General features: G+C 34.3%; 1 protein-coding gene across 1 annotated transcript; it reads right to left on the bottom strand.

The window, feature by feature from the left end:
• Positions 1 to 6789: 6789 nt before the first annotated feature.
• Positions 6790 to 9149, bottom strand: LOC131857445 (receptor-like protein 7). Its single transcript, XM_059210042.1, has one exon. It carries the CDS (start codon positions 8920 to 8922, stop codon positions 6802 to 6804), a length of 2121 nt encoding a protein of 706 aa, XP_059066025.1. The 5' UTR covers positions 8923 to 9149; the 3' UTR covers positions 6790 to 6801.
• Between the last annotated feature and the right edge of the window lie 5832 nt (positions 9150 to 14981).

Here is a 14981-nt window from a genome sequence, read left to right as displayed (position 1 = left end):
TTTAACTTCCAACCATTCAACTTTCCCTCATGTATGTTGGGAATATGCCTCAAATTCTCCTGACCATGTTCATGTTGATCAAAGTAGCCTACACCGATGGAGCAGCAGAGTGTTACCTTCTTGTTGTTGAACACTTTCTGATTGATGTGACTTAGGCCTACGTCTTTCTCTCTATCGAGACATGAAATTGACTTCTTGGACTTGGTATCGACTATCAGGAGGGGTTGTTATTTGCTACACCGAAGTCTCGATGGTTTGGTTGTCTTTCGGTTGGAATGTTTTGCATATTGGCATAGCAGGTTTGAAGTCATCCCGATGACCCGACGAAGTCAACTTCAGTCATTGGGGTAACTTTGGCTATCAGAAGGACTGCATGAGCATTATACCGATACCTGATGGAGTCTCTTTAAGCGGTCAAGGTTTGCATCGGCTATTGGGTGGACCTGTTCGGTGTTATGCCGATACCCGATGGATCCACCTTGGGTCATTGGAGTTCTATCGGATATCGGGAGAGATTTCTGGATGTTATGCTGAAATGTGATGGAGTCGCCTTAGGTGATCGGGCTGGGATTGGCTATCGGAGGTTCTTGTTTGGTATTAAGCCTATACTCGATGGTTCTATGTTAGGCAGTTTGGGTCGTCATCGGCTATCAGAGGTTCCGGTTTGGTGCTATGTTGATACTCGATGAAGTTACCTTCGGTGATCGGGTTGATATCGACTATCGGGTTGACGAGACAAAAGCTATGTCGAAGTCTTGATGAGTCTGCTTTGTTCTGTCTCAGAGTGCTTCGCTTATTGGGATAGCAGTTTTGGGCATGATCCGATGACCCGATGAGGCCACCTTAGTTTATCGAGATAACAATGCATATTGGGGTAACATTTCAGTGTTGGTTCCGATGGACTAATGAGGTCATTTCTTGGCTATCGAAGGTTGGGGTAACATTTTGGTGTTGGTTCCGATGGACCGATGAGGTCGTTTCTTGGATATCAGAGATCGGGGTAACATATCAAGGTTGGTTCTGATGGGCTGATGAGGTCGTCTCTTGGTTATCGGAGTTCGGGATAATATTTCATCTATCTTGTCGATGACCTGATGGAGTCACCTTCGGCGATCAGGTATCATTAGGTGATCAGGTCTATCGGTTGAAAGCTATACTGATGGCCGATGGAGTAGAGACCGACTGCGGATTTGAGATCGAACCGAGGTCCAAAAAGGTGAACACTTGGACACTGAAGATGTTCTTGTTAGTGTATATAAATACAAACCAACCCGATTTCCAGATGAATGTGGGATATTTGGTTTCCACGAGTTCATGAACCGACTGGCAGTCACTCGATGGTTAGACTTCCTGGTGGTCGAAGCAACTAACTATCAGAGTGGCCAGAGGAAACCGAAATGCAGTGTCATAGTTGGATGGATGGAAGACCGTTGGATTCCATAACGGTTATGCTTAACCGATACTTTGTAATCTTGGTTGGTATATATGTTGCCAAAAATTTAACCGAGATGTGATAGAGGTTGAACTGTGGTTGAGCAGACAGAGTGTGAGGTTGAACGGTGGTTGATCAGAGCAAAACAGAGTGACTACGATGGAATGCAGAGAGGCTACATTATTGAAGTGTTGCATGTCTGTAGTATTGTACATTTTGCATGATGTTATAGCAATGTTCTGAACTTGTAGACTGAGAATGAATATCTTCTTTGTTAAGACTGTAACTTTATTGTAATCCTTTTACTGTGAATAAAGTAGTCTTGTACTTGGGTGGTGGGTTTTTTCCCGTAAGGGGTTTCCCACGTAAATCTTGGTGTCATTTCTCTGTGTGTTTGGATACTTGAATTGTCTATCTATGTCATCTTAATGTGTTGCAAAAGAATTTTTAAAAGGCATACTTGCTTAATACCCTATTGAATTGATGTTAGGAAGGCATTTCCGCATTGTGTTTTCCTTTCAATGTACAATCGAGGACTCTTCACATTCCATGTTTTTGCAATTTTTAATTTTATTTTTCACAATATTTGTAAAATGAATCAATTTTAATTCCTATGACCCAAACTATATATGAAATAATCATTGAGGACCTTATTACATATAATAACATAAAACAAAACAAAATCCCAACTTTATACTCTATGAAGCCTAATAAATCTAGGGTGCTTCTGCACCAAATATTATAACCCACTACACACCTGATTGAATTTTCTACCCTTGAACATTGGAGGAGGAAGATATTTCTAATCATTTGGAGTGAAAACTCGTCAGCCTTTGGATATTCATTTTCTGGAATAGGCAAATATACCCTCTTACTGATAAAATTGATGCTTGTAAATAAAACACAGGTTCCAATAATGGTTAGTGGTTAATTTCCACACCAAATGGTACTGCAATTTTTTTTTCAGATTTGCAAATCACAGTATTTTTTCATCTGATTTTTTGTGGTTTTACAACAATGGGAATGCAAATCATGAAGATTTAGCTAGTGAAATTTTCGCAGAAATCGCTATATTTTGCAAATATAAGAAACTGTTCAGAATGTTGTTTTATATGAAAATTAATGATAACAGAGGTGTGTAAAAGAGTTGCATTTTCCCTTTTTAAAAGTTGAGGCAAATTGCATATTTAATGAAAGAACCCCCTCGCTATTATGATGCTTACTGTGGCAATCTATCTGACACATTATTGCTTGTCCTTGGAAATGGAGTTCAGTCTATTTTGCAATATTTCACACTAATTACAAGGTGTCTGAAATGTGTTGCGCTTTCTAAAAAAATGAGCTAATTATCGTCTATCCTTAGAAATAGAGTTTGACCTATTTTGCAATATTTTAGGGGATTTACAAGGTATGTGAAATGTGTGAATTTTTTTGAAGATCAAGACTAAAATTTAATTACTGTTTGTTCTTAAAAATAGGGTTTGACCTATTTTGCAATATTTAATACACAATTTTTTTTGGTAAAGAATGAAATCATATTAACAATATAGAAAACTCTTCTTTTGTTATCACCAAATATTGTTTATTGTCTTCAAAGATTTAGAAACAAAGTATAGGCTTTTAATACATATTTAAGAGAATATTAAAGTTTAAATAAATAAATAGTTTACAAATTAGTATGAATTGACAATCACAAAAATACATCACTTCTAACTTTATGTTATAGTAATTGTTCAATAATTAAAAACTATAAATATAATTAACTTCCCAAATATTTTTTTTATAATAATAATGAATGAAAGATTTTGTTAGCTAATCCAAATATTATTAATATATAGAAGAAACCTTTACAATAATTTTCATGATCTACAAGACACAAATGTAAACAAAATTAAAATTAAAACAATGTTTGAAATAAATGATGAATTAAATGATTTGATAAAAAAAATATTATATTTGGATTAAATCACCTTAACAAAAGAAATAAACTTCTACAATGTTAGATTGTGGAGCCATGGGAAAACAATTTCCAAAATCAAATGGACTCCCTCAAAGTATCTTGTTTTCAACACAATAAATAGTAACACTATGGTAAACCCTGCTACATATGACAATCCTACTCCAATGTCATACTCCATACTTTCCCCACTTTACTCTACTTCGTTAATAGATGTAGAAATGTGAGGAGGACTAGGAGCAAATTTTGACCAAGAACATTTCTTTGGAAGTGGACAGTCCCATAAATGTGGATTGCCTGAATATGATGATTCATTAAATGTTGTCATATGTCGTCCTTGTGGTATACTACCTGAAAGGTGGTTGTTTGAAAAGTTGAGGGCTCTTATATAGCTGAAAGAGTCAATATGAGGAATTAGTCCAAAAGAATGATTTGTAGAAAGGTCTAATGATTTGAGCCAAATCAATTGCACAATACTATTTGGAATAGTGCCACTAAAATTGTTCATGGAAAGGTTGAGCAACTTCAATCCCTTTATTTTTCCTATATCAGCTGAAAGATCCGAATTCAACTGATTGTTTGAAAGGTCTATGACAATCACATTGGATAAAATATATGTGTACTACTCATCTCTACATTTGGAATTCATGGTCAATACATTCTTATACATGTAGTATATCTAGTAGGACACAAAATGTATCTGACGTTTTTGATTAAGGAAAAGCACGTTTTAAGGGACCCGAATCCCATTTACAAAGCATAAAGATAGGCATAAAAGAAGTAAGAGAGGACAGTACATAGAAAGAAACGCAGCAAAGAACAACACAAAAGATAGCTGCCAGAGAAAAGAACAACAAAGGACCAACGAGAAACTGGCACACCAAAACAAACTTGAAAATCTAATTGAGAATCTTTATAGTTTCCTCAGCATCCTTGACCAGCATCATCATAGCATTAGCTGCCTCTTTAAGGTCTGTGCTATCCTACACTTGTTGATTAACTTTAGTATACAGCTCCAACTCTTTAGCATTGTGCCTTGTTCTGCGTCTGGGATGTTGCAAAATGTATCTGAAGTCGAACCTTGGAAAATTCAAGATTTATTTCTGCCAACATTGCTTGTAAACTAAAAATATTGTGTATTTGAAGAAAGGTCCAAGACTTGTAGGTTCTTCAGTTGTGCTATTTCTCCTGAAAGTGTTTCCAAATGACTTTGGAATGTGGCTTTGAAGAATTTTTGTTGTTAATATATGTGAAACATTTGCTGCCAAACTTTCAGTGAAATACGAGAAGATAATAACAATCTCTGATAATAACTCGTCTTTGATTACACATTAGTCAAAGTAGCCAATGAAATATGAGAAGATAAATAGCTCTTCTTTGATTGTAATTGGTTTTTATTTACTAAAATTGTAGATTTTTTTGTCTTATTTTTAAAGAATACTATTTACGATTTTACATGAGCTTAATAAAATTCAACAAATTCTTAAACGAATAGTTGCTTTTATTCTGTAAAGTATTTGTTGTATTAATAAAATTATGGGTTAATTGATATTTTTATGAATAGTTAATAATTATGAAATAGAATGTAATTTTTTTTATGTATAAGATTGCATTTTTTAATTATTAATTTGGATAATTTGTTTATATTTATTTAAAGATGGTTTTTAATATCATAAAGATATTTAAATAAATTTTTTTGTTTGACTAATCAATTAGTAGAACCTAACATTCCAATTTAAAAATATAACTCACTTTCAAATCTACTCTTACATACTATCCAAAGTAAGGAGTTCAAGATGCTCTTTCAAGACTATTTCATAACTCCTTTACATGTTATTTTTCATCCCTCCTAACTGCTAAGATAAGTGCTAAACTATGTAATATATGAAGTCTTCTAGATTCTTCTTCTTAATTGTTCAATTTATTTAGAACCCAACATTAGAACTATATAATATTAAATAATTTCAATTGTTCTTAAGACTTTGCAAGTAGTACAACACCTAATCTTAACAAATTTTGTCTTGTTGTATATATTATAAAAACATTAAAAAAAAATAAGACTTATTTCTAAAGACACAATATTGATTGCTAATTTATACTAAAAACGTTTATTTGTTTTAGTTAACTTAATAAATTCATCAATAACATTTTTAAAATTATTAAACTTCTAAATCTATAACTTTTTATCTTTTACTATATCCCAAACAAAATAAAATTATATAAAAAAATTATGATTCCAAGTGATTTTAGTACCTTTGAACCATATTTGTTAGTGGGTTCCCAGTTATGAAAACTTTCGTTAGGCTGATTGTGAGGGATACAATTGCTCAAGATGGGAGTACTGGAGAGGAGTCAGATGATAGGTTATCAAGTGGGAACTGAGGAATTGTGAACATAAGTTCCTAAGAGAAACATCGACCAAATAGATGCGATTGAGGCAAAACTAAAGAGGTTTGCGAGGTGAGGAAGGAAAGGATCAAAATTTTGAAAGTTAGGTAATAGCCTAGAAGTACTGGAGAGGAGTCAGATGATAGGTTATCAAGTGGGAATCAAGGAATTGTGAACATAAGTTCCTAAGAGAAACACTGACCAAATAGATGAGATTGAGGCAAAACTAAAGAGGCTTGCGAGGTGAGGAAGGAAGGAAAGGATCAAAAGTTTGAAAATTAGGTAACAGTCTAGAAGTTTCATAGGTGGGGGACCTTGATTAATTTTGTAACATATGAAACAACCTCTGAGATTTTAGAATCTCACTCTTCATTCTAGGGGGGAATGGAAAACGGAAGAGGGAAATTAATAGCAAAAGCTAAATCTAGGCCATGCACCAAAAGAAGAGCTTTTACAACACTTTAGTGTCCTTTTGTGGAAATAAAAAAGAAACACTAATTCCCAAAAGTGGGCACATTACACCACAACTCTTCATTGTTGAGAGGATAACAAAATACACAAAGTGACTTAGACATAGGGCATATCTTTCAAAACCTCTCCTGAGTAGCATCTACCATGGCTTGATGGAAAGTAGTGCGATTCTTCATAATCCCCACAATAATTCACCATTCTTATAAGGTTGTTTCTTAATGGCATAATCTAATTCTTAAGTCGAGAAAAATAGAAGAGTAAAAAAAGTTTACAAATTAGTTCGAATTGACAATCACAAAAAATACATCACTTCTAAATTTTCAAATATATAAATATAATTAACTTCCAAAATGAAACTTTTATAATAATAATGAATATAGATAATTTTAGCAAATCCAAACATTATTAATATTTAAAAAACCTTTACAACAATTTTCATGATCTACAAGACACAAATATAAATAAAATGATTTTCAAATACATAATGAATTAAATTATTTGAGAAGAAATATAATATATTTATATTGAAGCACCTTGACAAATGAAATAAACTTTACAATGTCAAATTGTGGAACCATGGGAAGAAGATTTTTAAGATTGAATCAACTCTCTCAAAGTACTTCTTTTTCAACACAATAAATACCAACACTATTGTAAAACCTGCTACATATGATAGTCCCACTCTAATGTCAAAACCCTCACTTTCGTCACTTTTCTCTTCTTCATTAATGGATGTAGAAATGGGAGGAGGAGTAGGAGCAAATTCTGGCCAGGAACATTTCTTTGGAAGTGGACAATCCCATAAATCTGGATTGTTTGAATATGATGATTCCTGAAATGTTGTCATATGTCCTCCTTGTGGTATACTCCCTGAAAGATAATTGTTGGAAAAGTTAAGGGCTCCCAAGTAGTTCAGAGAACCGAGATCTGGAGGAATTTTTCCAGAAAAATGATTTGTAGAAAGGTCTAATGATTCCAGCCAAGTCAATTGTACAATGCTATTTGGAATAGCACCACTGAAATTGTTCATGGAAAGATTGAGCAACTTCAATCCCTTTAATTTTCCTAAATCAGATGGAAGATCCCCATTCAATTGATTGTTTGAAAGGTCAATGGCCATCATGGTGGGGAAAATATATGTGTAGTGCTCATCTCTACCTTTGGAATTCATATTCAATCCATTCTTATATGTGTACACAGTTGTGAAGCCTATCCTTGACGATTCTAGTCGTAATACAAGCCGAATCTTACTAAATTCCGGATGGGTTTCTATCATCATTGCTTGTAAACTAAAAATGGTGCACGGTATAAAGCCTGAAAGTTGATTTGAAGAAAGGTCCAAGATTTGTAAGTTCTTCAGCTGTCCAATTTCTGCAGGGATACCACCTTCAAAATAATTCTTCCTCATTGCTAACACTTTGAGCACTGAAAAGTTTTTTATAGACTTTGGAATGTGGCCTTTCAAGAAGTTTCTCCCAACATCTAAAAAATATAATTTTGTGCAGTTTGATATGAAGGCAGGGAATAATCCACCTAAATGATTGTTCTTTACCATAAGTACCTTCAGTTCACTAAGCTTACCAAACTCATAAGGAATTGTTCCCTTCAAATTATTATCCTCCAAATTCAGCTTTTGAAGCTTGGAACAATTAGCTAAGCTTGGAGGGATGATTCCATTTAAATGGTTATTTGCCAAATTTGCAATCTCTAATGAAGAGATACCCTGCAAGTATGGAGGAATGTTTCCTGTCAGCAAATTATCGTTGAGCAGCAACACTGTTATATTAGGAGGCCAAATTGATGGAATCTGACCAGACAGTGCATTTGTAGACACATCCAAGACTTCCAATGGATTTCTAGCTGATGTATTTAGCAAAAGACGACCTTGGAGATGATTTGATGTGAGATTGATGAAGGGAAGACCCATATCCAATAACCACGAAGGAATTTCTCCAACAAGATTGCTGTCAACTATTTCCAACACTTCAATTGAGAATTGAGTTGAAATCCACAATGGGATTTCACCATTTATCTTACAAGATCTCATAAATAATTTGATTAATTGGAATGAGGGCATCCAACGGGTGCTGATATTAAGTACACAATTCGACAGGTACAGAATTTCCAGTTTACTGAGGTTGTCAAAGAAAGCCTCTGAAATCATGTGTTTGCCATCTAGTGAGAGACTAAGATGTGCAAGTGAAGAGGGTAGCACTGAGGAAGCGATACTCTGGTTGAATGCATTCCCATAAACATAGAACCCCACAAGTGAAGAGAGCCTTGAAAATGAGGAGGGAAGAGTACCATTTAGTTGGTTGTATGCTAGAGACAAGTATCTGAGCAAAGAGAGTTTGCCCAGGGAATCTGGGATAGTTCCATTTAGTTGGTTGTGAAATAGATACAAGATTTCTAGACAAGAGAGATTGCCCAAGAAATCTGGAATACGTCCACTTAGTTGGTTGCCAGATAGATCCAACATTTTCAGCAAAGAGAGATTGCCCAAGGAATCTGGGATAGAACCACGTAAAGAATTACTAGAAACATCAAAATAGTTAAGCGAGGAGAGATTTCCCAAGCACGGAGGAATGGTACCTTTTAATCCCATTCCATATAGGGTTATAGTTGCAAGAGAAGTGAGGGTGCACAAGCTCTCAGATATGACGCCGCCCTCCATTCGAAAGACATCATCACCATATATTTCAAGACTGACAACATGACGGGTTGTGTTGTGGCAGGAAATGCCGGCCCAGAGACAGCAATCTCCTCCCTCTTCCCACGAGCTCAGATTGGTATAGGAGGAAGAGTAATTCAAGGCATCTTTGATTTGAAGAAGGGCTTCTCCTTCCCTGTGAATACATCCAGAGCAGAAGGGGGGGAGAAACAGGGGAATAATAGTGAACAAAATCAACTTGGTTCTGGGCGCCATGAGTTTGTGTGATTTGGCAGGCAAAGAGAGGGCAACTGATTATAAGGAAGGTGGGGTTGACCGGGGTCAGCAAAGGGCAGTGTGAGTGGGTGACTTGAGCTATACGTTGGGATAAAGAAGCGGACATGCAAAACACCCGTGAGCCATCCGTTGCTCCCAAACTTCCATGGAAATGCAAGAAGATACCAACTCTTCTTTAATTGTATTTGTTTTTTTTATTGACTATACTTGTCTAAATTTAATAGAATACTATTCACAATTTTAAATGAGTGTAATATAATTCGATTGATATTTTTTTAATTATTCGTGGTTTTAAATAAATTATGGTTTAATATCAATATTTGTATGAATACTTAATAAGCTTAATATGAATAGTTAATAAGCTTAGTATGAATAGTCAATATTTTATATTTCAATTGTTTAATTTGGGTAAATTATTACGACTTATTTAAAAATGGTTTTACATCATAATATTATTTGAATAAAACTTCTTGTTTGACTAGTCAATTAGTAGGACCTAACACTTCAATTGAAAGTGTAACTCTCTTTCAAAAGCATTCTTACACCTATTCTAAATAGACATTTTAAGATGGTCTACCAAGACTACTTCATAGCTCTTTCTTTACACATTTTTTTGCATCCCTCTTAACCACTTAGATAAGTGTTACAATAAAAAAAGAAAAGAAAAGAAGACATATTACTAAAGACACAATACTCATGAACAATTTGCACCAAATAAAATTGTTTGTATTCATTAAATTAACAAAAATATTGATAACATGCAAATATGTATATTTTTGTTGCAAAATTTTCATGAAAAATTGAATGGCATAGTATGATCCCAATAGCCTTGCTTACAATGTTTAATATGTGGCCAATATTGAATAAGAAGGTGGTCTTTTCAAATATTTGGATAGTCTTTTGTTCGATAGTTATTTGAGAAATTTGGAAGCAAACAAATAGATGACTTTATCAAGGCAAGGAAATGGCAAAAGAACACTTGGTGCATAAAAACAAAAATATGATTTCAAAAATAGGAATCAAAGTTTGAAGCATAGTTGTTTAGCAATCTAGGATGGTCGGGGCCATATGTATGGTGATCAAACAACTTGAGGACTTTAGGATGGTCGGGGCCATATGTATGGTGATCAAACAACTTGAGGACTTTTGCATGGTCATGTGTATAATGTAAAAAATGCAACAATTGCAATTATTTTTTTGATGAGTTTAATACACATTTCCTTAAAATTTTGTTTGTTGTGTTTGTTGCATGTTCAAGTGATTTTTAAATTTTAGACTTTTTCAAAAAAAAAATTCTAGTGGAAGCATGTGAAGATTTATATAACTTAGAATTAATTCTATTTAGAATTATTACATGGAAATCTTTGTTCATATATTTGAATATATTTTTTGTTACTTATATAAAAAGGGAGATAAATTTTGGATTTGTTTCTCATTATAAGATTAGAGTTTATATTAATAAATAGAAATTTGAGGTTCATTAAAATACAAAAATATTTTTAGAATTCAATTTCTAAGTTTTATTTTTCATTATTTATGAAATAAAAATGGACAAATTAGGGGAAAGGATCCAGTAGTTGAGTGCGTTCCAATCTTTGTGATAGAAGTTATCGATTTAATACCCCTATACTTGCTGATTTAATGTCCAACCTTTATATAACATTGCAGCAATAGTTGTATGAAATATACCATTTGTTGTGAAAAGCAACCAATCATGTGATGCCACATCAGCTGCACAAGTATTGGGGTCTTTTTGCACACCTATTGGTCTCACTTTTTTTTTGGGTTGTTTTGGACACCTTGGCAAAAAGCATGCTGATGTGGCATCATATTTGATGATGTGGCCCTAAAACCTTAGTTATAAGCAGGGGACTTACCAAGTAAGCTACTGTAAAAAAATTTGGAGTGATTTGAAATTTCCACGTAAGATTTTGAGAAGCTTGAAATTAGCGTCCACAACCACTGAGTCCTTTCCCTATCTTATAAAAAGCTTGCGATTAAAAAGTCCAGGTAATTAAATTAGTGAAATCTTCTCCGATCTCTCCGGATGGGTCCAGGGGGTAAATAGAAAAAGATGTCATATCAAACATTTGGTGTTTGTTCTACTTTGTACAGTCAACACCTCATTTCGTTGAACAAAGTGGAATGGAAAGAAAAATCAGCGGCAAGTCTGACAATAATTAGTCCAAGTTGTCTAGAAAGCGATGATGAGAAAAGTATACAACAACTTTCCCTTTCATCATCTTGTGAATTTTTCATCAACTTTCATCATCTTGTGAATTTTTCTACATTGTACCGAATACGGCAACTTTGCTAAGTTCCACTGCCCAAAATTAGTTGCACTCTCATTTTCCTGCACGGACTGGAAAATGAAATAATTCGTCCCACTTTTGTAGAAGGTGATGAGAAAGTACGCGAAAGGTATCGCAATTCCCTCACGCCTTTCCAAACGTATGCCTCACGGTTGTTTGAAACGGCATTGCCTACAGCGATTTTAAATGCATAAGATCTTTTGGATTCAAGTGTTTGTCTCTGGAATTAATGTTTTCCATCAACTGTTTGTTTTTGGAATTAATATTTTCCATCATATTTTTTTTTAAATGGTGGATCATGATCTAAAATATGATTTGGGAAAATATGAATAAATATTCATATAAATATGAAATTTAATATTATTAGTCCTTTCTAAGATAGAATATTTATGCAATCATTCAATTTTATTTTTCAATAATATAATAAATTAAAAATTTTGAACAGACTTGTATAGTTATATTTAACTCTATTTTTAATAATTGTAAAAATATCATTTATATACGTCTATTGGTTACAATAAGAACAAAAATCATTTTTTTTTAATATTATATATTTTTTAATGAATACGTGCACCAATATCTATTAATAAGAAAATATAGTACACATATCCACACAAAAAAGGTAGACAGATACAAGGTCACCCCTTAAAGTCATACGAGCAGATTCTGAAAATCAAAATCTAAAAGGGCATAGCCGAGAGAGCAAAAAACATAATCAAACTAACAAAGGGCCTAGCAAATAAAACAATAGCATAATTAAGTAACCAGTGCACACCTAGCATAAGGCGGAGGGGGTCTCGGTCATCCGGTTTACTCTACACATCAGCGGGGTTCGAGATGACATCAGGCAAGGACCATTCCTCATCAACATTCACCTCTCCTTCTCTTTATCATTTGCCCTCTTAGGGGAAATGGCCAAATCTAGTTGAGGGAGCCACTTAGAAGAATTGTGCCAACCACCACCACCATTACCCACAGGACAAACACTATCACCTCCAAAAGTCAACCTTGCACCACCCGAAGGCCAAGCAGAGGTAGAGCCCCCGTGGGGTGGAGAAGCAGAGCATCGCCAAACTGAACCACCCTACCACCAGAGTGGTGGCAAGGTGCCTGGGATATGAGAGAACTGGAGTGACAAGAAAAAAACCTTCTTTGTTACTAGCCACATGAAGGTAATTGGCCACAAGAAGTGGAGGCATCAAGAGGAACTCTGGCCATAGAGCAAGGGGCATTGTCCCAATGATTAAGATAAGAAGCTCACGAAGGTAAGCTACCTCCAAAGAAACTCTATTAGCTTGAACTTGGATCTGCAACCTAACATTATTAAAAATAGTAACTTTAGTATAAAACGAAACATAAGTAGCAATAGAGCTATGAGCAAAAAGAACAACATTTTTATCTTTCCATAAATTAAAGAGAATCTCCACCCTGCAAGCATGCTAGATCTAGGTATACTTGAAGGGAATACGAGGCCAATCCCCTAAGAGCACCATGTGGCAAGAAACAGTCTTAGACCTAAAAGGACAAAACAAATCATGGATCCAAATCCAAAAATGTTGACCATGGTGACAAAACTAGAAAATATGCTTCAAAGTTTTTGATTGGCCGCAAAAAGGGCATTTAGGGTCCACAACCCCCAAATGTCAAAGCTAAGAACCCAAGGACAAGCCCTAGAAAAGAATACACCAGGTAAAATGGGCCAACTTGGCTTTTGTGACAATAGACCAAACCATTTGAAAATGATGTCACCAAAAAGATAAAGGTAACTGCAAATGAATTTAATAAAAGAAAATCATTATGGAGGTTTATTTGGACATTTTGGAGCTAATAAAACCATGGCACAACTTAGTGAAAGATATTATTGGCCAAGGATGAAAGCAACAATCATAAAATTTGTGCAAGGATGTCAAGTTTGTCAATATGCCAAAAAAAGGAGTCAAAACACGGGATTATATCAACAATAATCCATACCTAAGAGACCATGGGATGATGTAAGCATGGATTTTGTGCTTGGACTACCAAAAACTCAACAAGATAAGGATTCTATTTTTGTGGTTGTTGATAGATTCTCCAAAATGGCTCATTTTGTAGCTTGCAAAAAGACAAATTATGCTACACATATTGCAAATTTATTCTTCACGGAGGTTGTTAGGTTGCATGGTTTATCAAAAAATATAGTTTCAAACTGTGAAACTAAGTTTTAGGTCATTTTTGAACTACACTTTGGAAGAAAATAGGTACTAATTTGAAGTTTAGCTCAACATATCATCCCCAAATGAATGGGCAAATTGAAGCTATTGAGGAAATTTGCTAAGGTGTTTGGTTGGTGACAAGCCTAAGCAATGAGATTTGATATTGCCTCAAGTTGAATTTGCATACAATGATTCAATCAACAAGAGTATAGGTAAAACCCCATTTCAAATTATTTATGGCTATAGTCCTAGAGGTATTTTAGAATCAAGCAAGCTTGAAAACATTTAAGGATATAAGAGAAATGCTAAAGGAGTAGAGTTTGTTAGATACATGCAAAATTTGCATCAACGAGTAAGAGAAATACTCAAGTGGAGCAGCCAATATAACAGAGAGAAGGTAGATTTTAAAAAGGGAGAAAAGAATTTGGAAGTGGGAGATATGGTGTTGGCACACATAAGGAGAGAAAGATTCCCCAATCATACCTACAACAAGCTCAAGTGGATGAAAATTGATTCATGTAAGATCATTAAGAAGTTTTCACCAAATGCTTATGAGCTAGAGCTACCTATGAGTTTGTATATCTCTTCAATTTTTAATGTTTCAGATTTATATACCTACTACAAAGTTAGATACATCAAAACAACAAGAAAAAGAGGATATTACATCACCAATGAAATGGATGGAATAGATTGAAAGTATTTTGGACTCAAGAGTGATTAGGAAGACTAGGGGAAAGGAATATATTGAATATTTGGTAAAATGGAAGAATGACTAGTAAAAGATGCTACATGGTTAAGCCCATTAGAGTTGGAGTTATTGAAATTAGCCAATAGTAATAGAGTTCTTGACCTATGGCAACAAGATTATCAGCCCACAACATTAGAGTTGTAACTTGCCATAATATAATATTGCTTTTATAGCAACAAATTTTTATTTGTAATATTGATGCAAGAGAATCATACCGTAGGCCTTTCTTTTTGTTTTACTTTGTTGATTCCTCACCTGCCACCATACTGTATGAGTTTCCTTTTAAAATCTGATTTATTTTGGTCTTTTTGAAGCTGCAAACACACTGGTACAAGCTTGTGGGTAAAAGAACAATGTTGTGTAACATTTTTATAAAGGAAGTGGCAAACACAACAAAAAATGTTTAACTTCGACTGCATAAAAGTGACATTTCTAAATTGAATTTCAAAATGATGTAAATTGATCAAATGTAGAAATATTATGAAATTTATGTTTGCTATTTTGTAGATTTTTTTAAAATATTCAAAGACGAAT

Source organism: Cryptomeria japonica, chromosome 8, assembly GCF_030272615.1.
Source record: "Cryptomeria japonica chromosome 8, Sugi_1.0, whole genome shotgun sequence".
NCBI classification, from domain to species: Eukaryota; Viridiplantae; Streptophyta; class Pinopsida; order Cupressales; family Cupressaceae; genus Cryptomeria; species Cryptomeria japonica.
The sequence above is the reverse complement of the archived record's forward strand: the minus strand, read 5'-3'. Positions and strand labels throughout refer to the sequence as shown.